We start from the raw sequence: 25,834 nt of genomic DNA, 5'->3' as shown, positions 1-25,834 counted from the left end.
ATAACCGGTTTTAAGCAAGTGCAGAGGTGTGGGGGGAGGAAAGAACAGAAGGGAAGGTCTGTGATGGGGTGAAAGGCAGGAGAGATTAAATGAGGAAAGGGATGATGGTGCGAGGCAAAAGGGGGCGATAATGGGACAAGTAAAGAAACAAAAGATGGGCCTAGAAATATGTTCAACTGGTCGCACCAGATTTGATTTCCCTACTTGGCTCCATCCCAAGTTCAGCCACAATGTAGACATTTTTAAAATGCGATTGCAAGTGTTGTGCCGCAGATAAAAAACTCTTCTATTCTAGCTTCACTGTGATGGTGTTAATTTACAGCGCATCAGTTATTTGTGGAAGTTGAGAGGTCAGCGAGTGGGGCATTGGAAATGAGGTTAGAGGTGTTAAAAGCATGAATAAGGTTATCTGTTGACTTGGGTATGAGGTAAGAATGGAGGTGGGTGATGCTGCCCAGATGGACATGAGCACATTTGGCGATGGATAGGATCTGGGATTTGGAATGCAGGTCTTGAGTCGGACAGGGCGCCAGGGTTTTGCGCAGTCTAGTCGAAGACCAGAAAAGATCATCGTGTTCTGCTTTGATTTGGAAGAGGCAAAGAAACCTAGGTTAGGGGGAATGCAAGTGTGGTAACATCTTGGGTGTATCCCCTTCAAAGTAAAGTTGACCAACTCCATCGGCAGGCTGTTGAGAGATTTTGAAAATGGGAAAAGACGGCCAAATGTTGGGTATCTGAAATTAGAGAAGTTAACCTGTACTTATATTTTGCGGAACACCTCCGTTCAGTCCGTAAGGATGACCCGAGTTTCTGGTCGCCTGTCATTTTAATTCACTGCCCCATTCCCACTCAGACCTCAACGTACTCGGGCTTTTGCATTGTTCCACAGAAGCTCAGCGTAAGCTCGAGGAACAGCACCTCATCTTCCGATGAGGCACTTTACAGCCTTCCGGACTCAATATCGAGTTCAACAATTTCAGATCATAACCTCGGCCACCATTACATTTTTACTTATATTTTTTATCCACACCTTTGTTTTGGCCTTTTTCCACCCCCCCCCCCCCCCTTTTTTCTCTCCCACATGGCAGCTGTCTCCCACTCTGCCAGCGCAATTCACACCTAATCTAGAGCCGTCTTTTGTCTCCACTAGTCCTATCACCATCTCGTCTGGTTTTGAATACCTCTTAATGTCTCTTCACTTCCCTTTTGTTCTCTCCCAGCCCCCAAACTGGCCTTTTACAGGAAACTTTCGTCCAGAAAGCTCTCTCTACCGGCAAAATTCAGGAGCCGTTTTCTATAAGTTTTTTTACTTCTCGTTGCTTTTTCTTTCCCCAGTCAGGCTCTGCAAGGTCTGTAGCTAAGCAACAGCTTCAGCTAGAGACACTTGCAGCTGCAGCCGACTGTTTTGAAGCTGTTGCTAAGCAACAGGGTTTGTTGATTCTCATGGAGCTGAAAAGCTCTATGTTTTAACATTGCCGCTGGTTTATACAGCAATTTTGATCTAACGGCACCAGCTCAGTCCCGTCAGTGCCGGGTACCAGAAAGTTTCCTGTAATTTGTTTCATTTCCTGTGGCTTTTTCAGTCTTGACAAAGGGTTTTGACCCGAAACGTTGACTCTATTTTCTCTCCACGGATGTTGCCTGGCCCGCTGAGTTTTTCCAACATTTTCTGTTGTTATTTTGTACTTATATTTTTTTTGGACTTCATTTTAAGACCGGATCATCTTCGAAGCCAAACCCAGAAAGAAAATTACGAACAGAATCCACCTACCAGCTCTCCAGGTGGACTCCAGTCATCAAAGATATTATGGAGGTACGGTGGTTGAAGTGTGATTAAATGTGGGCCTCCCACTTGCAGGGGGAGCTGTATGCTACTTTGTGGCTGCTGTATATTCACTGATGGTGGAAAGTGAGCAGTGTGTTTCCATCTTATTCCTTGCTGATGCCTCGGGTTTCACCAAGAAGCATGGGGTATATTTCTTTTGTGTCTAGCAAAATTAGAGGTAGAGAATACAGTGTTAAACTTGTGTATAATATGAAATGGAGAATAAAACGATTCTTGGGTATGTTGCAGCTGTCAAACACTCAATGGCCATGGGTGATGGCAAAAGTGATGCGGCAGCTCATAATGTCCCTGTGTGTTGGATATGGAGCACACTTAAAAGAAAAGAAAGTCTTGCATTTATATCTTCCTTCTTAGGCAGTCCCTCGGAACCGAGGATGACTTGCTTCCACATTAAGAATGAGTTCTCAGGTGACTGATGAGTCCAATGCGGGACCTACAGTCTCTGTCACAGGTGGGGCAGACGGTGGTTGAAGGGGCGTGTGGGTGGGGTGCTTGGGTTGACGTGCGCTGCCTGCGCTTGGCTTCCGCTTGCTCCCGGTGAAGAGACTTGAGGTGTTTGGCACCTTCCCGGATGCTTCTCCTCCACTTTGTGTGGTCTTGGGCCAGGGATCCCCAGGTGTCGGTGGGGATGTTACACTTTTTCAGGGAGGCTTTGAGGGTATCCTTGAAGCATTTCCTCGGCCCACCTGGGGCTCTCTTGCCGTGCCGGAGCTCCGAGTAGAGCGCTTGTTTTGGGAGTCTCGTATCAGGCATGCGGACAATGTGGCCCGTCCATCGGAGCTGATCGAGCGTGGTCAAAGCTTCGATGCTGGGGATGTTCGCCTGAGCAAGAACACCGACATTGGTGTGCCTATCCTGCCGATGGATTTGCAGGATCTTGCGGAGGCAGCGTTGGCGGTACCTCTCCAGTGCTTTGAGGTGCCTGCTGTACATGGTCCATGTCTCTGAGGCATACAGCAGGGCGGGTATCACTGCTGCCCTGTAGACCATGAGCTTAGTGCCGGGTTTGCGGTCCTGGTCTTCAAACACTCTCTTCCTCAGGCGACCGAAGGCTGCACTGGCACACTGAAGGCAGTGTTGGACTTCGTCATCAACGTCTGCGCTTGTTGACAGTAGGCTCCCGAGGTATGGAAAGTGGTCCACGTTATCCAAGGCTTTGTCGTGGATTTTGATAATCGGGGGACAGTACTGTGTGGCGGGGGCAGGTTGGTAGAGGACCTTTGTCTTACGGATGTTTAGTGTAAGGCCCATGCTCTCGTACGCTTCGGTGAAGGTATGGACGATGGCTTGGATATATAGCGCCTTTCACAACCACCGGATGTCTCAAAGCGCTTTTACAGCCAATGAAGTACTTTTGGAGTGTAGTCACTGTTGTAATTTGGGAGTTGCGGCAGCCAATTTGCTCACAACAAGCTCCCACAAACAGCAATGTGATAATGACCAGATCATCCTGTTTTAGTGATGTTGATTGTTACACTAATAAATGTAGTTTATGTATTGGCAACAGCTCGTCTGCAAGATGAATTATTCCGCCTTGCAAATTGGGCCTCCACCCGAAACTATTGTGTTGCGACGGCGTGTATTTTTCACGTAATGACTTGTAATTCTCACAGGATGCCACAGAAGAAAAGCTTTGCAAAAAGCAGTGGCCGTTTGTGTCAGACCCTGCCCCAACTACAGCCGCTCAGACAGCAGTGAGGTACGTGAACGATGAGCTCCCTGCGTCCAGCCTGCTTGGAGCTGGAAGCTCTCGAGTCATTTGTGGGATTTGTTGCATTGATTGAAGACAAGAAAATGGGCATGTTCTTTCTGTCGCGGCGCTGCTGCATAGAGTCATTGTACATATTAGAGAGTGAAATAAAGAATAGATTTGCCTTTCTAATCTAGGCTTTATTAACTTTAAAATCCTGTAGCACATCTTTCCACACCCAGTCCCAACCAAAGCTAGAAAGAACTGAATTTAAGATGGCCACCACAAATCACATGACATCAACTACCAATGAGATTACAGCATATATCCCAAGGCAGGAAACAAACAACCAATCACAATACTTCTTACTAACATAAAGAATAATCACCACAGAGAGGGTATGGATAGTGTAGTGATTATGTTTGAGTACGTAATGCAGCGGACTGGACAAATAATCCAGAGTACGCGAGTTCAAATTCCACCCTGGCAGTTTGAAAATTTGAAATAACATTTTTATAAAATCTGTAAATTAAAAGCAGATCTCACCAAAACTGAGCATGAAGCATCCGATTCTCGTCTAACCCAGCTGGTTCACTAATGTCCTTTCAGGGGAGGTAAACTGCCGCTCTTGCCAGTGTTCCTTTTGAGCTGCGTGGCCGCACAGCGCTCCAGGGGTCCCGCGCAGCCCATGAGCCGCAAATGGTATGTTGGCCTTCGTAGCGAGAGGATTCGAGTACAGGAGCAAGGATGCCTTGCTGCAGTTGTACAGTGCCTTGGTGAGACCGCACCTTGAGTATTGTGTGCAGTTTTGGTCGCCTTATCTGAGGAAGGATGTTCTTGCCCTGGAGGGAGTGCAGCGAAGATTCACCAGACTGGGATGGCAGGCTTGGCGCATGAGAGATTGGGTCAATTGGGCTTATACTCGCTGGAGTTTAGAAGAATGAGAGGGGATCTCATTGAAACTTATAAAATTCTAACAGGACTAGACAGACTAGATGCAGGAAGGATGTTCCCGATGGCGGGGGAGTCTAGAACCAGGGCTCACAGTCTAAGGATAAGGGGTAGGCTATTTAGGACTGAGATGAGGAGGACTTTCTTCACCCAGAGAGTGGTGAACCTGTGGAATTCTCTACCACACAAGGCAGTTGAGGCCAATTCATTAAATATATTCAAGAAGGAGTTAGATATATTTCTTGAGGCTAAAGGGATATGGGGAGAAAGTAGGGACAGGGTACTGAATTTGGATGATCAGCCATGATCTCATTAAATGGCGGAGCAGGCTCAAGGGGCCGAATGGCCTACTCCTGCTCCTATCTTCTATGTTTCTATGTTTCAAATTGGAAAAACAAGTAATGGGGAACATTGGTCCTTACTCGGTCCAGCCGATGTGACTCCAGTCCCACACCAACGTGGTTGATTCTCTGAAGTGGCCGAGCAATGCCAGTCAGCTGTATCAAATCATTACTCCAGGCAACTAGGGATGGGCAATAAATGCCAACCTTGCCAGCAATGCCCGCAGCCCAAAGTAATGGCTTATTCTTGCATTTCTGAAGATTAGGTTGTTTGCATGTATTCCAATGCTGAGATTCTCCAACCCTTTTGTTAATAGCACATTAGCTTTAACTATAATAAGGTGAACTTTTGTTGCTCCCTCAAGCGCCCGCTTTGGTCATTGGCACAAGAACAAGACTCCGACAGAGTACCGAACCGGGCCCCGGCTCATTGTTTTTGTCATCGGAGGTATCTCCATGTCCGAGATGCGCTGCGCATACGAAGTAACAAAGGCCACCGACAACAAATGGGAGGTGTTGATTGGTAAGTCTGACCGCTCTCTTATTCTCTCTCTACTGAGTTCCAACCATCGTTGGCCCCATTGGAAACTCACTGAACCCCCCCACCCGTGCCAAACCTTTTGACTTCTGACCTAATCTATCGGACAGTGTTTAAAGCGGAGCGAATATTGACTCCGCTATGGAGAGAGAAACAGAGTTCACGTCTAGACCTGAAACGTTAACTCTGTTTCTTTCTCCCTGGATGCTGAGTGTTTCCAGTATTTTCAGTTGTTTCAGGTTTCCAGCATCCGCAGTATTTTGCTATTGTATTGACACTGCTGTGTCGGCCAATGAGTTGGAGGCGGGCTGTGGGAGTTGTGGTTCTAATTTATTTATAAACGACAGCAAACAGAGCCTCCGAAACTACAGCAGAGTCTCCCGATAACAGCGGGATTATTTCTCCAGCAAAATGCAGTGAGTGGAGGATAGTTAAATAACACAAATGATGTGCATAAAACCAATCCCAGTCACTGCCAGCAGTGATTGATGGGGGAATTACCCAATCCACTCCATTCTGGCCGGGGCTTGTCACTATATGCAGCCTGTTTAAAATGGTAAACCCCCCCCCCCCCCTTTAGTTTTTCTTTTAATTTTAATACTGTTTAGCGCTTGATCATACGTGCAGATACGACCATGCAAGATTTAACATTGGTAGGGTTAGGAGTGCAGAATAACTAACTGACTTGACTATTCCAACGCACTCCTGGCTGGCGTCCCACATTCCACTCTACGTAAACTTGAGGTCATCCAAAACTCGGCTGCCCGTGTCCTAACTCGCACCAAGTCCCGTTCACCCACCTCCCCTGTGCTCACTGACCTACATTGGCTCCTGGTTAAGCAGCGCCCGATTTCAAAATTCTCATCCTTGTTTTCAAATCCCTCCATGGCCTCGCCCCTCCCTACCTCTGTAATCTCCTTCAGCCTCTTTCTCCCCCCCCCCCCCCCCCCGAGATATCTGCGCTCCTCTAATTCTGCCCTCTTGAGCATCCCCGATTAATCGCTCAACCTTTGATGGCCGTGCCTTCTGTTGCCTAGGCCCTAAGCTCTGGAATTCCATGCCTAAACCTCTCTACCTCTCTTTCCTCCTTTTTAAGATGCTCCTTAAAACCTACCTCTTTGACCAAGCTTTTGGTCACCTGCCCTAATTTATCCTCCTGTAGCTCGGTGTCAAATTTTTCATCTTTAAATACTCCTGTGAAGCACCTTGGGACGTTTTACTACGTTAAAGGCGCTATATAAATGCAAGTTGTTGTTGGACATCCTAGATGGTTTAAATTTATCCAGAGAGAACTTGGAATAACCTGCGGGAACCATTTTAGAATATGGAAGCGGCATTCCTGATGGGAGAGACAAGTTAAACACTTAAGACGTTAAGCGTAAGAAAGGAACTGTTTCACCAAGTGGTAATAAATGACTTGGGAATCCCACTGTAATGGATGCTGGCAATGGATCAACAGCAACTGGGTGAATTCGGGAGAGGAGGGATTGAGGGATACGATGCAAACCTAGTAGGGGCATGCTGATCTATTAATGGCTTGTGGGGCTAATGTGTTTTTTTTTCCTTTACCTAAAACTTTCTATAGGTGGTAAAACATTGTATAGTTTGATCAACTCCAGAGCAACAGTGCCTGCCTTTTGTCTCCTCCCTAGGTTCCACTCACATCCTGACTCCTGAAAAATTCCTGGACAGCCTGAAGAACTTGGACAAGCCTCTGGAGGCTCAAAGCTGAAACTACAGTTGGATGTTCCCAAGCCCTTCCGACAACTTGTAATTTTCCGACTGTGATTAAACCCGCAGAAAAGTGAAAGAGTGACTCTAAATCAACTGTTTTTTTTGTTAAGCTCATGGAATTAGATGTAATTATTTATTTATCTTTTAAATTGAAGTTTACAGTTGTATCCCTTTTTTAATTGTCGCGCATGGGTACCATCAGTGCTAGTTTACTTGCCACTTCGTGAATTGGACTTTTGTTCTTATTTCCCCCCCCCCCCCCCCTTCTCTCCTGAAGATGCCAATTCTTGCTGGTGTGTTGTGTGTTGTGTGTTGTGTGTTGTGTGTTGTGTGTTGTGTGCTGTGTGCTGTGTGCTGTGTGTTGTGTGTGTCAGTCATACATCCTTCCAACAAAAATCAGTTCATTTTTTTTTTAAACGAGTGGCAAGTTAACTTTGACAAGTTTGTTGTGGTGCTGAGGCATACAGGTCAGGGAGGTGCAGCCGTCAGTGCCTGGCCTGTATCCAGTTTGCTGACCTCCGCCTGGGTAGCATGCTGGAGGTGCTACAATTGGCCTCAACACATGGCCTAATGTTAGCCGTGGCTCAGTGGGCAGCACCCTCGCCTTACAACAGTGATTACACTTCAAAAAGTACTTCATTGGCTGTAAAGCGCTTTGGGACGTCCGGTGGTCATGAAAGGCGCTATAGAAATACAAGTCTTTCTTTAGGACTGAGGACCCAGCCTTATTATTTCCTCCCTAGCCCACGGTCGCTTGAGGGTTGGCTGTAGCGACCCCCCTCTTCTCATTCAAGCCGAGGTCAGCCAGATTCGGCACAGGCTAGGGATTGAACCGCACCCCTTTTCCTGGTCTGTATGCCTCTGTATCATAACAAACCTGTTGAAGTTAACTTCCCTCCCCTCCTCCATTGTCAGTAAAACCTTTTGACCAGCAGAAATTAATCCCGAGAAGAACCACAGCACACACCTCTGGTATAGACGAGGAGCTGGTCCATTGGGCAGGGAATGAGTTGGAAAGAGCCAGGGGGCAATGAACGATCAGAGGTGGAAGGATAAGATGCACTGATGCTACCTACTAGCTTGTGAAGTGCTTTGATGCTAAGCTTAACCAAAGCTGGTAAGCAACTTGCCATCTGGTTAGTTGTTTTCTGTTACAACTAAGGTTAAAAAACCTTTCTATTAATGTATAATTACATAGCGTGCCTCTTGACCAATGGAACTACCCGTGTATACACATTTTAATGCACTTTGCATTCTCTGTAACTGGAAGCAGGGACCAAATCATAAAGGATTGTATATTTGTGGTGTGTTGCATAATCTTTTACTTCACCTCTTTGTAATCTGAACAGGCAATTTAAACTTGTGTTTTCAGTTATTTAGATTCGATAGGTTCAGATGTAGAAGGCCCTTCAGATCCATTTGATCGGATCCTTGCAGAATACCAACCCTACAGCCGTCCCATCGTTGATTTTTTTTTTTCATATAGGCACACGTGACCGCCGTTTAACATTTAAAAATAAAAAAAATTAAAATAATAAAAAATCAAATTTAGGACAAAATGATGTTTTTAAGATCAAGGCTCGATGGGACAGATGTTGAGTTTGGACATCGCAATCGCAATAAGCAGATGTTGATCTGAGGCCAGAAAAATAATATTGCAGATTATTACGTAACGCGTTTCATGTCTGTAATATTTTCCACCACAAGTAACCCTCCTTAAATCGACGGCCTGTTAGATTATGCTGATTTACTCTGGTGTTGATGGCACGTTGCAGTGTTGGGTCCCCTGTGACCTATTCAGGAGTTTTTTTTTGTGTATTGTCTTTCCCCCCCTCCCTCCCCTCCTTTTCGAACAGGTCCTCGCCATTCCCCTGACCCTTTTGCGACGAGCAGGGCATCTGCCAGTACTGCTGCACTGGAGACCGCTTGAAGGAAATGCATGAGGGGGGCCCGACTGACTTGCTCTCCGACTTTTCCTTCTCTTCCCTCCCCTGCGGGGGAAGGGTGCAACTTCTCCCGTCCCCCTCCCACCACCCCACTAGCACTGCCGAACCCAGGAGCTCAATGTCTTTGGAATCATGGCTTGAACCTCCATCCTACCGCTGGATGGCCTCATGCATTGTAGCAGCTGGCAAAAGCACAGCATCCCATCTATGTAAAATAAGAGATGCCGAATCAATTACTAGATCATATAACCTAGTAATGCTCACTAGTATATCCAAAGATGATATTTTAAAAGCATTTATATTTTACATCTGAACACTTCTTACCTCAGGACAACTATTAGTGGAGAAATGGAGGAAATTCTATTGCTAGAATGAACGCTTGCCTTTTGGGAGTATTTTAATTTGAGTTTATTTGTTAGTAAGCTCGCTAGACTAGAGAATGTGGCTCTTCCCCTATCCTCAAAGTTGAATCCAGATTTTCTCCGAGATATAAGTAACTGTCTTGTGTTCTCAAACCAGCCGTAGCGGCCGGGGGTGTTGCACAACCTTGCTTTTTTTCTTTCTCTCGCCTGGCAGGAAGGCGAGCTCCCTTGTTGCCGAACTTCACGCCAAAGGAGATGTCGCGACTGTCGCAGCGCAAGACTATATCTGGCAAAGCGTTTTCAAAAGAACTCCGCCCCCCCCCCCCCCCCCCCCCAGGAGCTCCCTCAGGAGAGCGACAGCACCCTTTGACCCAAGGCCAGCTCTTAATTCCGAGTGTATCGGTGTAGATTGCATGTGTTCACTTTTGAAGCTTTATTGCACTAACGAAATGCATTGCGGCCACTCTGTGCACAAGTTCGTTTGTCACCAGACTGTATATGGGAAATTTTTTGAATTAATTTTTTTCAATGCATCAGACGTTTATAAATTTGGTTTAAATGAAGACCCCGTACCATGTGTTAATTCATCTGTCTACATTGAGATTTCGTGGGGTTTTTTGCAAATGACATGTAGACACTTTGGGTGGATCCATCTGGTCATGGATAGCATTACAATCCAATCTTTGTTTAAACTATTCACCTGAGGATATCTTGCCTGCTACTGTTTTAATATTTGTGCCTTGACCTGTGTGCTCATGATTTGTATTCAGTTTAGTTAAAATGTACGTTTGAAATGCAGAATTCCCCACCTGCCCTCCCCCGCACACCAGTTTTGAAAGGAATGTTGAGTGAGGGTGACGCATGCTCGCTGGGCTCAGAGTGCAGTTAAAGAAACTCCCGAAACCTGAGTTTTACATGTGTTTTACATTGGGGGCATTTAAGAAGCCGGGCCCTGTAGTAAGCACCTGGTGTGGTTTGCACACCATTTACAGCTCCAGACACACACACACAGGCAGATCTCTCGTGACTGGGCAAATACGGGATAATATTTTTAGTGGCGTTTTTTTGTTCTGTTTGGGGCTGTACATTTACACTAAGCTGCCAATTTTAACACCAGTAGCTGTAGAATACAAAGCCTGGCTGGCAATGCCCAGGCCGTACTCCGTCTGGCTGTAGATCGCGCTCTGCCCGCCAAGGGGGAAGCTCTTCCACGCGTGTGCTGACTCGCAGACTCCACTGTTCTGAGGGGGATGCTCAAAAGGATAGGCAGGATGGTCCACTTTCTCCTCATATTAAACGGGTTCTGCAGTGAGTTTATAGGCTTACCAGGACCCCTGTGCACTTTTTAAGCTCCAGCTTCACACTGCACTGGTGTTTGTATTCCATACAGTGCCATGTCCTGCGGTACTCTTCTTCCCCACCCCCCACCCCTCCCCTCCTTCCCCAAGAGGCTGTCTCGCACCATTTGGATTTGGGGATGTACTGAAGCCTATCAGTACTTCACTCTCCGTGGTCCCACTACCACTTTACGGTGGTGTACACGGTATAAATACAGCCTTAATATTGGCCGCGGTTTCTGTTCCTAGACCTCCCCCTTCACCAATTGAACGGAGGTCGCTCATCCTTTATGAAGTGGGGGGGGGTGTATATATAATCACATGCTCACTCTTGCCATGGAGCAGTTAATCACACACCTTGATTGAGGAGGGGGTTAGATAACTCTATCCTCTGATCTATTAATCTTCTGTGCCCCACCATGTAATCTGCCTGTAGATGACCATTTCAGTGGGTTTAATTGCATTGTGTTCATGATTTATCTAAACGGCAAAAGTTGATGTAAATATTTCCTCTTTAGTAGTAGTAGCCAGAATCATATTTGTATGTATGTGCATTTAATAATTAAAGTCCTATAAACTCATATGGTTTATGTTGTATATATGTGTGTAATCTGTATATATGTAATGAAGGTACCTGTTTGGTATTTACTTACTTGAATTCATCTGCCGTATGTTATATATTTATAATTGTTTTAAGAAATACCTTGCATTTATATTGTGGTTTCACGACCTCAGGATGTCTCCAAGCACTCCATATCTAATTAACTACATTTGAAGTGTCGCCGCTGTTGTAATACAGGAAACTTTCTGGTATCCGGCACGGACGGGACCGACGTCGTGCCGGTTCATCAACAATTCCGGATAACCGAACGCTATAGTAAAAGATACGGAGCTCAGAGCTCCGTATAAAGCAACAAACCCTGTGCTTCAGAACAATGGCCACAAGTTGCAAGCGTCTCTGTAGCTTAGCAACAGCTGCAGCCACACCCTTGCACAGCAACAAATGGAGTAATAAAAGTTACCTGAACCGACTCCTGAATTTTGCCGGTGGATAGAGCGTTCTCGTTATTTAGGGGCCGGTTAATCGAAAGTTTCCTGTATATGGAAATGCAGCAGCAAATCTGCAAACCGCAGATAGATGGCCAGATACTGTTTCAGTGATGTTGGTTGAGGGATCAATATTGACCAGGACACCGGGGAGATCTCCCCTGCCTTTCTTCGAATAGTGCCAGGGGATCTTTTACGCCCACCTGAGAGGGCCGATGGGGCCTCGGGTCAGCCGAGATTGTGCACTCTCTAGTCTCTGGAGAGGGAGTTGAACCCGGTACCTTCTGACTCCGAGGCAAGAGTGCTGCCATTGAGCCATGGCCAACGCCTTTAAAACTTGCTCAAAGGGGTATAGATAGGTTAAGTGAGTGGGCAAAGATCTGGCAAATGGAGTATAATGTGGGAAAATGTGAAGTTGTCCATTTTGGCAGGAAGAATAAAAAAGAAGCATCTAAATGGTGAGAGATTGCAGAGCTCTGAGATGCAGAGGGATCTGGGTGTCCTAGTGCATTAATCGCAAAAGGTTACTATGCAGGTACAGCAAGTAATTAGGAAAGCTAGTAGAATGTTACTGTTTATTGCGAGGGGAATTGAATACAAAAGTAGGGAGGTTATGCTTCAGCTATACAGGGCATTGGTGAGACCATATCTGGAGTACTGTACAGTATTGGTCTCCTTATTTAAGGAAGGATGTAAATGCGCTGGAAGCAGTTCAGAGAAGGTTTACTAGACTAATACCTGGAATGGGCGGGTTGTCTTATGAGGAAAGGTTGGACAGGCTAGGCTTGTATCCGCTGGAGTTTAGAAGAGTAAGAGGTGACTTGATTGAAACATAAGATCCTAAGGGGTCTGAACAGGGTGGATGGGGAGAGGATGTTTCCTCTTGTGGGAGAATCTAGAACGCGGGGTCACTGTTTAACAAGAAGGGGTCGCCCATTTAAGACAGATGAGAAATTTTTTCACAGAGGGTCGTGAGTCTTTGGAACTCTTCAGAGGGTGGTGGAAGCAGAGTCTTTGAATATTTTTAAGGCCGAGGTAGATAGATTCTTGGTAAGCAAGGGGGTGAAAAGTTATTGGGGGGTGGGTGGGAATGTGGAGTAATCAGATTAGCCATGATCTTATTGAACGGCGGAGCAGGCTCGAGTGGCCGACTCCTGTTCCTAATTCGGATGTTCGTATCTTGTGGAAAGGAATTGTGAACCGAAAAGTATGATTGATGGAGTAGAGCAACTTGTGTGAAATCGCCTGTGCCTTCCGTTCTTGTGCTGCAAGGAATTTGTCTAGTGGCCTCTGGAATGCGACCTCCGCCACCTAGCAGGTCAAGGGATGCGGGCATATGGGAGTCATTCCGATACACATACCACACCTTGAGCATCGGATATTCTTGCAAAGCTCATATTTTAAAACCTCCTTTGGCTGTGTATCTTTTTGTGAATTCTATAATGCTGGCCTATTTCTCATTCTACACTCACACTCCACTTTTGGCAGCCATTGTGCCCCTGTTGTTTGGGGCTCCCTTTCTCAGCACCTCCTTCCTTGCTTTGAGGACCTAAAAGACCCTTCCCACCCTGAAACTCCTTGTTGTCCTTTCTCCTGTCTTGTCCTGTGTCCATTTGTTGTCTGATGCTCTGTAAAGTGGCCTGAAACATCTCTACACGAGGAGCACTATAGAATTTTTTTAATGTATTCACAGATGTGGGTGTCGCTGGCAAGGCCAGCATTTGTTGCTCTTGAGAAGGTGGGGGTGAGTCGTCTTCTTGAACCGCTGCAGTCCGTGTGGTAAAGGTGCTCCCACAGTACTACTAAGGCGGGGGTTCCAGGATTTCGACCCAGTTACGATGAAGGAACGGCGATGTCTGTCCAAGTCAATGGTGTGTGATTTGGAGGTGGTGGTGTTCCCACGCGCCTGCTGCTCTTGTCCTTCTAGGTGGTAGAGGTCACGGGTTTGGGAGGTGCTGTCGAAGAAGCCTTGGCGAGTTGCTGCAGTGCATCTTGTAGATGGTCCACACACTGCAGCCACGGTACGCCGGTGGTGGAGGGAGTGAATGTTTAAGGTGGTAGATGGGGTGCCAATCAAGCGGGCTGCTTTGTCCTGGATGGTATCAAGCTTCTTGCGTGTTGTTGGAGCTGCACTCATCCAGGCAAGTGGAGAGTATTCCATCACACTCGTTACTTGTGCCTTGTAGGTGGTGGAAAGGCTTTGGGAAGTCAGGAGGTGAGACACTCGCCGCAGAATACCCAGCCTCTGACCTGCTCTTGTAGCCACAGTATTTATGTGGCTGGTCCAGTTAAATTACTTTTGGCATTCGATTGTTTACAGGCTAGGAAACACTAGATAAAACACACTGGACATGAGCTGTGTGTCCAGAAAATTAGGTAGGACGGGGGTGGGGGAGAAGAAAGGAGCAGAGCCAGATGCTGATTGCACGAAGTGTGTCTGGGTTGACTTGAGAACTCCCCAACCAGTGCCGTGGGATCTTCTAAGTCCCACCTGAAAGGGCAGATGCCTCTGCTTAACATCTTGTCCGAAAGACGGCACCTCCAGCAGTGCAGTGCCCCCTCAGTACTGCGCTGGAGTGTCGGCCTTAGATTACTGCACAAGCCTCTGGAGTGAGTGGAACTTGAACCCACCGCAACCTCCTGGTCTGACTCCGAGGCAGAGCGTGCTGCCAGTGGAGCCACAGCCGACATTGTGAGCTTTGGCCATCTCTCTCTACCTGCCTTGTGTTTTAATGATGTCGGACTTTTTAAAAAATAAATAAAAGGGATCCTATAAACCTCAAACTTGTGCTACAATCAAATCCTAAGTTTGGGATACATGCATAGCAAACACCATTTAATTTCTTTTCTTGCAGTAATGTCCGTGCACAAAAAAGGTGCAAAAGGCCAATGACAATGCGGGGAGAATAATGGTCATGCTATTATTACTTGCTAAACAATGACCTCATGCTATGAAGGAGAGCGGTGATGTCACAGTAGGATAAGCAGTTACATCGGACTGCAATAGAGGAATGGAGATCGTGCAGTGGTTTGCAAAATGGCTGTCCACGTATTTTTGTTAATGGTATGAAAAAAGAATGAAATTAGCTTATATTTATATATTTATTTTGAACCTGCTAGATTGTTGGTGCTACTCTGGTAAGTCTGAGTTCTGATTGTTTCAGCTTAGAATGTGTGGTGGGGCTTATAGTTCGCTGCATAGCAGCTGGGAGCAGGAGTAGGCCATTCAGCCCCTCGAGCCTGTTACGCCATTCAATGAGATCATGGCTGATCATCCAAACTCAGTACCCTGTCCCTGCTTTCTCCCCATATCCCTTGATGATCTCTGTCCTAAATGGCTTACCCCTTATCCTTAGATTGTGACCCCTGGTTCTGGAGCAGTACTATGCCCTGAACCTGCGCCGTTTCTCTATTCTGTGCCTAGGGTATACTATTAGAGGGGACCTCATTGAAACGTATAAAATTCTGACAGGGCTAGACAGACTGGATGCAGGGAGAGGGTGTTGGTCTAGAACGAGGGGGTCACAGTCTCAGGATACAGGGTAGGATAGGACATTTAGGACAGAGATGAGGAGAAATGTCTTCACTCAGAGGGTGGTGAACCTGTGGAATTCTCTACCACAGAAGGCTGTGGAGGCCAAGTCACTGAATATATTTAAGAAGGAGATAGATAGATTTCTAGACACAAAAGGCATCAAGGGGTATGGGGAGAGAGTGGGAATATGGTATTGAGATAGAGGATCAGCCATGATATTGAATGGCAGAGCAGGCTCGAAGGGCCGCATGGCCGACTCCTGCTCCTATTTTTTTATGTTTCTATTCCTTTCCAACCTGCAGCAAAATGAAGCCCAATATTCCTTCAGGTCAAGTCACACAGTTTAATCAGGCCTGCCAAATTATCTGTGGTTATCAACCAGCCACCCACCCCCTCCAAAAAAACATGCTGAAAATAATAAAACCCAGAAATGTAGATGCAGTGTGTTTCGAGACTTGAACTTATTGTGAAGGGGAGATGACCCCTGCTGCCCTTGCAATGCTTGTTACCCAAGTTTGCTGTGAAGGTGAAAAGAGACCACCTTTTCTTTCTGAAGAAAATATTCTCACATTGAGCAGCAGTTTCCTCTTTAGAATGAGCGTGCTTTGGCTCTGTGGTACTTGTGTACAAATAACATGCCCATCACATTACACCAACACCAGGTATCGCGGCCAAGCCTAATCCGATTCCCTTTTGACATCCACAGTGACCTTCTGGTGGGAGTTTGACACCCAAACTGCTTGTGCTCCCCTAACGCCCACCACCACCACAACCCTCATCCTCCTTGCCCCCCTGCCTAGAGGCACTAGTTTGTGTTAGTTGTAGAAACCCTACCACTATCCTGACAGATTAACTAATACTGCTGGGACCTTCCCAAGTCTGTGCAACTTAGTTTCACACTAGGCAGTCAGTGTGCACAACAATTCAGCCATTGTGGTAGCTGTGAACATTTTTGTGGCTGAGAAAAAAAAACGTATAAAGGGAACACAAGGCGACAAGACCCAATGGCTCGGGTCCTGAACCTATCAAATCTTTGCTAAATTTTTACAGGTTGTGGTGTACCAAGCATAAAGTATGAAAACAACTATGCTAGAGTGATGCGTCCTGGAGAGTTCCCATGGCAAGTCCAATTGCAGTTCAACTGGAAGTATTTATGCGGCGGTATTATATTGGACAGATGGTGGGTTCTGACGACCGCACATTGCATTTTCATGTTGTAAGTATCGTCGTATTTTGGGACTTTCATAGTTCTTTGGCTACTGTGAAGATTGTCAACTTGTCCATTATACGCTTATTGCCTCATTTATTTATTACCAAATGACTACTGCGGTATGGACATCCCGCTGACTGCTACAGAGGTGTAACCTGGAACAGCAACACCAGGCTCTCCACCACCATTCAAGCGCCTCTTCTTCACTCCATGCAGTGAATGTTCTTGCAGCTTGAATATGAAATTCTGACAGGACTGGACAGACTAGATGCAGGAAGGATGTTCCCGATGGCCGGGGAGTCCAGAACCAGGGGTCACAGTCTAAGGATAAGGGGTAAGCCATTTAGGACTGAGATGAGGAATTTCTTCACCCAGAGAGTGGTGAACCTGTGGAATTCCCTACCACAGAAGACAGTTGAGGCCAATTCCTTAAGGGATCAAGGGATATGGGGAGAAAGCAGGGACAGGGTACTGAATTTGGATGATCAGCCATGATCTCATTAAATGGCGGAGCAGGCTCGAGGGGCCGAATGGCCGACTCCTGCTCCTATCTTCTATGTTTCTATGAATGGAAACCTTCACGTTTTTTCCAAAAGATGCATGGACTCCACTCCCATAAACTAATTTTTTTTTTAATTACAATGACCCTGAATTTGTGGTCGGAGGCTTCCCGCGGGGAAATACCTCCGATCCGCAAATAAAATGGAGACTCGCGGTCCTGGGCCCCTCCGGCTACCCACGGGTAGAGGCCCGCGTACTCCAGGGGCGCAGGTGGTTCGCGAGCGCCCCTGGGATCACGTGGGCCGGCCCAACGAATAAAAGAAGTGGAATCCCCATTCATACTTAAGGGGATTCTTTTTGTACGGAAACCCCATAAGCATGAATGGGAATACCCCCCAAAAAATACATCAAATAAATCAAAAAATTACATATTTAAATGCCATGTAATTAAATATTTAAAACAAAAATGTAATTTTTTGAAAAATAAATTATAATGTTTTAAAAGGGGCTAAAAATGACCTTACCTTATGGCGTGGGTTTGTTAATGTTTGAAAAAATATATTTTTATGTTCATTTAAACTCTTACGCTGGTAGAAGCCGACCATAGAGGAAGAAACAGCGCTCGCAAATGGAAGGGACTGAAGTGGTATTAACCGGCAAAATTCTCACTCCGAAAACAACACCTCAATAACCGGCAATGTTGCCGAGTCCGAGTCCAAGTCTCCCGCGGTGGCCGAGTTAGTCAGTGGGGGTAGTTCTCCAAACTGCCACTACTCGGCTTCTTGGCGCTGTTGGAAGTCAGAACACCTCAATAACAGGAGTCTGACTCTCCCGCGCTGCCGGTAGTCTCTTCTGATCCGCCATTTTACAGGGGTACTGTGTGTCTCCCACGCTGCTGGTAGTCATTGCATTGCATTACCCTCAACTGGCAGCACTGTACTTAATCAAGCATCTTCCACCATCCATTTAACACAACATTCTGTAGGTGAGTACCCAATTACTGTATACTGCACATTTCTTGATTTTTTTTATTTTTCTTTGTTAAAAATAACCTCGGTAGATAACCCTCTCCGTCATCCGGAATTTTTGATCAACTGGCAACACGTCGGTGCCGGTTACCAAAGAGTTTCCTGTAGATGGGAAACGGTGTTGGTCTGAGATTGTTAAAGTCAGATGCCGATGGACCTGCTGTGGGTCTCTAGCACGTTTCATCTTATTTCCGATTTCCAGTGCCTGGGGTCTGTTCTATTACATCCTGTACTGAAACCCTATTTCATTTCATTGGTCAACAGCTCCGAGGAACTGTATCAAAATGTGGCCATCATCGCTGGGACTCTTCAGCTGGACGACGTACAAGTTATTTATAACGTTCACAAAATCATTTTGCACGAATTTTTTATGTACGACCTGTCCGGGATTAAAATCCCAGACAACGATATTGCCCTCATTATGGTGAGAGAGCCATTTATGTTCAACAATCTGGTGTCACCAATCTGCCTCCCGGATGACCGTCACTTTGCCATGGACACTGTGGAAAACTGTTGGGTTACCGGATGGCAACTGAAAAGTGTAGGTAATTAATTTGAGTTTTCTTTCAATGATGTCTATGTTTGTGTGCCATCTTTTAGACCCATAAGGTAGCATAGTGGTTATGTTACTGGACTAGTAAGCCAGAGGCCTGGACCAATGATCTGGTAAGGAACATGAGTTCATAATGAGTTCAATTGATGGGATTGAAGGCCGATAAATCCCCAGGGCCTGATAATCTACATCCTAGGGTACTTAAGGAAGTGGCCCTAGAAATAGTAGATGCATTGCTGATCATCTTCCAACATTCGATGGAATCTGGAACAGTACCCATGGATTGGAGGGCAGCTAATGTTACCCCACTATTCTAAAAAGGTGGTAGAGAGAAAACGGGGAATTACAGACCGGTAAGCCTGATGTCGGTAGTGGGGAAAATGCTACAGTCCATTATAAAAGATGTAATAGCAGAGCACTTGGAAAACAGTGACAGGATCGGACAAAGTCAACATGGATTTACAAAAGGTAAATTGTGCTTGACTAATCTACTAGAATTTTTTAAAGATGTAACTAGTAAAATAGATAAGGGAGAACCAGTGGATGTAGTGTATTTGGACTTTCAGAAGGCTTTCGATAAGGTCCCGCATAAGAGATTAGCGTGTAAAGGTAAGGCACATGGGATTGGGGGCAAGGTATTGACTTGGATAGAGAACTGGTTGGCAGATAGAAAGCAAAGAGTTGGAATAAACAGGTCTTTTTCCGAGTGGCAGGCAGTGACTAGTGGGGTACCGCAGGGATCGGTCCTTGGACCCCAGCTATTCACAATATATAGTAGTGATCTAGACAAGGGAACTAGATGTAATATCTCCAAATTTGCAGACAACACAAAGCTGGGTGGGCGTGTGTGCTGTGAGGAGGATGCCGAGAAACTACAGATGGTTTGGACAGGTTGGGTGATTGGGCAGAAGCATGGCAGATGCAATATAACGTGGATAAATGTGAGGTTATCCACTTTGGTGTCAAAAACAGGAAGGTAGATTATTATCTGAATGGCAATAGATTGGGAGAAGGGGAAGTGCAACGAGACCTGGGTGTGCTTGTGCACCAGTCGCTGAAGGTAAGCATGCAGGTGCAGCAGGCGGTTAAGGCGGCAAATGGTATGTTGGCCTTCATAGCGAGAGGGTTTGAGTACAAGAACAAGGATGTCTTGCTGCAGTTGTACAGGGCCTTGGTGAGACCACATCTTGAGTATTGTGTGCAGTTTTGGTCGCCTTATCTGAGGAAGGATATTCTTGCCATGGAAGGAGTTCAGCGAAGATTCACCAGGCTGATGCCTGGGATGGCAGGAATGATGTATGAGGAGAGATTGGGTCGATTGGGCTTGTACTCGCTGGAGTTTAGAAGAATGAGAGGGGATCTCATTGAAACTTATAAAATTCTGGCAGGGCTGGACAGACTAGATGCAGGGAGGATGTTCCCGATGGTTGGGGAATCCAGAACCAGGGGTCACAGTCTAAGGATAAGCGATAGGCCTTTTAGGACAGAAATGAGGAGGAATTTCTTCACCCAGAGAGTGGTGAACCTGTGTAATTCTCTACCACAGAAGGCAGTAGAGGCCAATTCATTAAATATATTCAAGAAGGAGTTGGATATATTTCTTAAGGCTAAAGGGATCAAGGGGTATGGGGAGAAAGCAGGGACCGGATACTGAGTTTGGGCGATCAGCCATGATCTCATTGAATGGCGGAGCAGGCTCGAAGGGCCGAATGGCCTACTCCTGCTCCTATCTTCTATGTTTCTAATTAGGGATGGGCAATAAACGCTGGTCTTGCCAGCGACGCCCACATCCCATGCACGAATACATTTTTTTTTTAAACACCATTGGCATCTTAGGCTCTCCTCACATCCAGTGCTGTACGTGCAGGAAATACGCAATGGTGGTGTGTAGTAATGTTCCTACCAAACATCCCTCTGTCTTTTAATAGCAGAATGTCCTGTCTCCCAGTGCCTTCTAGGCCATATCATGTGCAGGAAACGGTATTGCTGTATGCCACTGCCTCACCTGAGTTGATCTATTTAAGACGAGTAGAGGCTTTGATAGGGTAGAGAGTGAGAAACTATTTCCCCTGACACAAGGGGGCATTACCTTAAAATTAGAGCTAGGCCGCTCAGGAAGCACTTCTCCACACAAAGGGTGGTGGAAATCCGGAACTCTCTCCCCCAAAAAGCTGTTGAGGCCAGGGGGGTCAATTGAACATTTCGAAAGTGAGATGGATAGACTTTTGTTAGGCAAGGGTATTAAGGGATATGGAACCAAGGCGGGTAGATGGAGTTAAGATGCAGGCCACCCATGATCTCATTGAATGGCGGAACAGGCTCAAAGGGCTGAATGGCCTCCTCCTGTTCCTATGTGTTTTTTGGGGAAAGTAAGTTGTGCACTTGAAAAATGAGGGGAACAATTTCAAACCAAGCAGATTTGGATAAAGAAGACCCTTTGGGCCATTTGATCTCATCCTTCCAGAATACCAACCCAGTGTCTTCTCATTACAGCTTTGAACATCCACTGGGAGAAGCAGACGGGGCCTGGGTTTAACGTCTCGTCCGAAAGACGGCACCTCCAACAGTGCGGCACTCCCTCGGCGCTGCACCGGAGCGTCAGCCTGGATTATGTGCTCAAGCCTCTGGAGTGGGGACTTGAACCTTCTGACATTGGTGGACAGTACATTATTCCAACGAGGGGTCTTTCTAGATAAGCATACCCACCAGCAATGCCCCCTTTAAGCGGCACGGCTGCGCGGCGCTCTGCCGCTCCAGCGCAGCCGGCTCACCGGCTTTTAAATAGGAAAAACTGCGCAGGCGCGGTGTTTTGAATGGGCCGCGCAGACCCTTAAAGGGGCCACACAGCCACATAAAAAAATTGAAGGGAACATTGGTCACCAGTGTTGTGTTTGAGGAGGTGAGAGGAACAGTGGTTCGGTTACGCACCCTCCATTTCCTTCACCTCAACACATACGGAGACACCTCTCCCCCCTACAATACCACTCGGGCCGGGGACCGGGGCAGAATGTGAAAAATGAACCCTGCAGCTCATTGCCTGCTGGTATAAGTTAATACTCCCAACGCCCCATCGCGGGAGACCACGATGGCCAATCAGGTTTTGACTCGGTTATCAGAACAACGCGGTGATGAGGTAATCGATGCCAAATCGAATACAGGAATCTCTCGATTTACCGGCACCCAAACAACCGGAAATCTCGGTTAACCGGCAAAATTCAGGAGTAGGTTCAGTTAAGTTTTTCTTCATATTAGTGGCCGTTTCTTGATTCTTGGCTGTGTAATCGGATGTTTCTGCGCTTGTTGCTAAGCAACAGGGACGCTTGGTCTGTGGTGGGGTGCTTGCAGCTGTTGCTAAGCAACAGGGAAGCCTGGATTTGTTGCTGTGTACGGAGCTCTCGTACCTTTTAACTATAACTCTCTGTAATCCGGACTTTTTGATAAACTGGCACCACGCCGGTCCCGTCGGTGCCGGATAAAAAAGAGTTTCCTGCACCATTGAAAAAGGCACTAGTTAATTCCGCGAAAAAGTAAATTATAAAAAGGTATGGGGGGGAGAACCGGAAAAATGGGACGGTGTAAAATCAGCCTGAATTCAGGGCCAATGAAATGTATGTTTGTGTAAATTAGATCCTTCGTTCTTAAGAATATAATTATTACAACATTATGATTTTTCTTCTCCCTCGTTTGAACTCATCGGCTTCGAAAGGTCGGGCTCTCGGTTAACCGCAGGGGATTTTCTTGCGGGTTTTTGACGCTGTTTGCTTTGTGTGTGCAGCTCGAGGTCCCATGCCTCCAATTTACCACGTGGTAAAGCAGAACGTAGATTATGAGAAGCTGGCGACTTGCGAGAAATTCTACCCTGAAACCCTGAGGAAGAACGTGATTTGCGTGATGAACCTTGACAAGAAACAGTCTCTCTGCATGGTGATTATTTCCCCCCCCCCCCCCCCCCCCCCCCCGGATGCAAGTCATTCTATGAACTCTGGGAGCTGCAGGAAGGACCCTCCATATACAGGAAACTCTTTGGTATCCGGCACCGACGGGACCGGCGTGTTGCCGGTTGATCAAAAATTGCGGGTGACGGAGAGGGTTATCTACCGAGGTTATTTTTAACAAAGAAAAATTAAAAAATCAAGAAATGCACAGTATACAGTAATTGGGTACTCACCTACAGAATGTTCTGTTAAATAGATGGTGGAAGATGCTCGATTAAGTACAGTACTGCCAGTTGAGGGTAATGCAATGCAGTGACTACCAGCAGCGTGGGAGAGACACAGTACCCCTGTAAAATGGTGGATCAGAAGAGACTACCGGCAGCGCGGGAGAGTCAGACTCCTGTTACAGGGGCAGTTTGGAGGACTACCCCCACTGACTAACTCGGCCACCGCGGGAGACTCGGACTCAGACTCGGCAACATTGCCGGTTATTGAGGTGTTGTTTTTGGAGTGAGAATTTTGCCGGTTAATAGAGAATTCCGGATATTTTAGATGCCGTTTAAACAAGAGTTTTCTGTAACATGACCCTCAGCGCACTCCACATTTAGTCTCAGACAATATAAGCAGCCTTTTCTACACCCTCTTTCTCATTATCACCGTGCTACAGATCCCAGTAGTACCTTATCCAAGTGGCAATTTGGTATGTGTGAGCCTAGGATAGGGAGTTTTGGCAGGGTATTTGAGAAATGGGGTTCACCTGGTTCACTAATGCCCTTTAGGGAAGGAAATCTGCCGTCCTTACCCGGTCTGGCCTATATGTGACTCCAGCCCACACCACTCACCACCACTTTCTCGAGCGCAATTAGTGGAGGCATCTGAGGCCAATCTTGTCCGCACTTGATATTCACATGTACTTTCTTTCACAAACGACAATTAATGCTGGGTCAATTGTTAATTTAAAATCTGAGGCTGATAGATCTCTGTTAACCAAAAGTATTCAGGGATATGGGGTAAAGATAGATATATGGGGTTATGTTACAACGGGGTACGGTAGCGTAGTGGTAATGTCACTGCGCTAGTAATCCAGGGGCCTGGCCTAATGATCCAGAGACGGGATCCAAATCCCACCACAGCAGCTGGGGAATTTAAATTCAGTTAATTAAATAAATCTGGAATAAGGAAAAGCTAGTGTCCGTAATGGTGACCATGAAACTACCGTAATGTCTGTTAGCAAACATTATTATTTATATTATAAACTTAGCACCCCCGTAAATCATCACTAATGGTGACCATGATTGTCATAAAAACCCATCTGGTTCACTAATGTCCTTTAGGGAAGGAAATCTGCCGTCCTTACCTGGTCTGGCCTATATGTGACTCCAGCCCACACCACTCACCACCACTTTCTCGAGCGCAATTAGGGATGGGCGGTAAATGCTGGCCTTGCCGGCGACGCCCTCATCCCGTGAATGAATAAAAAGAAAAGTGGGTACATGGAGTTAGGTCACAGATCAGCCATGATCTCATTGACTGGTGGAATAGGCTCAAAGGGCTGAATGGCCTCCTCCTGGTCCTATGTTTCAGCAGGGGAAGCCATCAGGAGCTAATACCCTATTTGATTTTCTTTTCTTTCAGACCTACCCCAGGGACACTGAGGCTGATTGTAGCAACCATACTTTCACGACAGCCCAGCAAATGTTGGGTTAAAGGAACTTGTCAACATCTTAGGTACAGAACATAAAAAAGCATGGGACAAGAAAAGCCCGTTCCTTCCACAGACCATGTACACTATTCCTTACCATGGATCTCCTGAAGGAAAGTTCGACATAGATATTCACTGATCCCCAAGATAATCGAGGAAAATTCAAGAGCATTCATATTCATGTTGGGCAAGGATGGGATTGGACTCGTATTGCCCCACACAGTTGGATATCTTGCCGGTGTTCACTGTGTAGACTCGTGTGCCGGATGACCATAGGTGTGCGGTATTGGAGGTTATCTACATAATATAAGAATTAGGAGCAGGGGTAGGCCATACGGCCCCTCGAGCCTGCTCCGCCATTCAATAAGATCATGGCTGATCATCGACCTCAACTCCACTTTCCCCTCCGATCTCCATATCCCTTGATTCCCCTAGAGTCCAAAAATCCATCTATCTCAGCCTTGAATATACTCAATGACTCAGCATCCACAACCCTTTAGGGTAGAGAATTCCAAAGATGAGGGAAGAAATTCCTCCTCATCTCAGTCCTAAAAGGCCGACCCCTTATCCTGAGACTATGCCCTCTAGTTTTAGACTCTCCAGCCAGGGGGAAACAACCTCTCAGCATCTACCCTGTCAATCCCTCTCAGAATCTTGTATGTTTCAATGAGATCGCCTCTCATTCTTCTAAATTCCAGAGAGTATAGGCCCAATCTACTCAATCTCTACTCACAGGACAACGCCCTCATCCCAGGAATCTGTTGAATCGTACTCAATAGAGTCAACACCAGAGAGGTTTCCACTGTAATCGCAACCTTTCTTTGTTGTCTTTCTCAGTAATATTGGTTTCAGCTCTTTTTTTTCTAGGGAGGTTACGGAGCCCCACTTGAATGTCAGGACAAACGCACAAAGATTTGGATTGCAGCTGGGGCCGCGAGCTTCTGCAAACACTCCTGCAACTACACCGCCCTTTTCACAAGGTTCTCGCGCTACATTAACTGGATCGAAAGAAGCACCATCTTGGCGGGGAGGCCCTTCTTTCCTGTTGGACTTCCCCCTAAACCCACCGTGCCTTGCCACAAAATTCGGCAAGCGGGCGAAAGGAGCTCGAGAAAGAAACCGGCGAGGGCGTGGGAGCGAAGGTGGAAAAGGAAAAAGAAACGGCCGCACAAGGTCACTTATGGAAGCAACGGGTCGAATCCGCAGTGGGATCCAAGGCAAGGCCTTAACGTGGCTTCCTGTCTTGTGCCACTCGTGCTGCTGCTCAAGAAACTGAACTGAAGGTTGGGACGAAGCGGGGATTATTCAAAAACTGAAAAGCTGCGCTGTGCGGAATTATTATTTTTGTTACCGCCCTGGACGGACAATCCTGTTGTCATGAGCTCAGATCGCCTCTTGGCAAGCTGTGAATCGAATTCAATAAATCTGGCCATTTGTGGACTGGCATCAGATGAAAGGATCGTGAAAGCTGTCGGAGCATCATAAAAAACACAATGGCCGGGATCTTACCTGAAGAGTTGTGTTGGGGGTGGGACTGCTGCCTTTCGGGTTCTAGTCCCGCCCCCAGCGACGTCCGAC

The 25,834-nt window shown here is 46.5% G+C and overlaps 1 protein-coding gene across 4 annotated transcripts in view; it reads left to right on the top strand.

Moving 5' to 3' along the window:
- The window catches only part of LOC147097666 (syntaxin-binding protein 2-like), a 148,800-nt gene extending 137,474 nt beyond the window's left edge, over positions 1 to 11,326 (top strand). For all 4 annotated transcript variants that reach the window (XM_085971663.1, XM_085971662.1, XM_085971664.1 and 1 more), the window contains 4 exons: positions 1,715 to 1,813; positions 3,460 to 3,545; positions 5,194 to 5,351; positions 7,019 to 11,326. In XM_085971663.1, the coding sequence (XP_085827789.1) occupies positions 1,715 to 1,813; positions 3,460 to 3,545; positions 5,194 to 5,351; positions 7,019 to 7,098 (423 nt within the window). In that variant the 3' untranslated portion in view covers positions 7,099 to 11,326. The remainder of the gene's footprint in view (positions 1 to 1,714; positions 1,814 to 3,459; positions 3,546 to 5,193; positions 5,352 to 7,018) is intronic.
- The last annotated feature ends 14,508 nt before the right edge of the window (positions 11,327 to 25,834 follow it).

This window comes from Somniosus microcephalus, chromosome 31 (genome assembly GCF_052327205.1).
Source record: "Somniosus microcephalus isolate GS21.2 chromosome 31, FLI_Smic_1.0, whole genome shotgun sequence".
Classification (NCBI taxonomy): Eukaryota; Metazoa; Chordata; class Chondrichthyes; order Squaliformes; family Somniosidae; genus Somniosus; species Somniosus microcephalus.
Note: the sequence above shows the minus strand (reverse complement) of the source record. Positions and strands in the feature narration are given on the sequence as shown.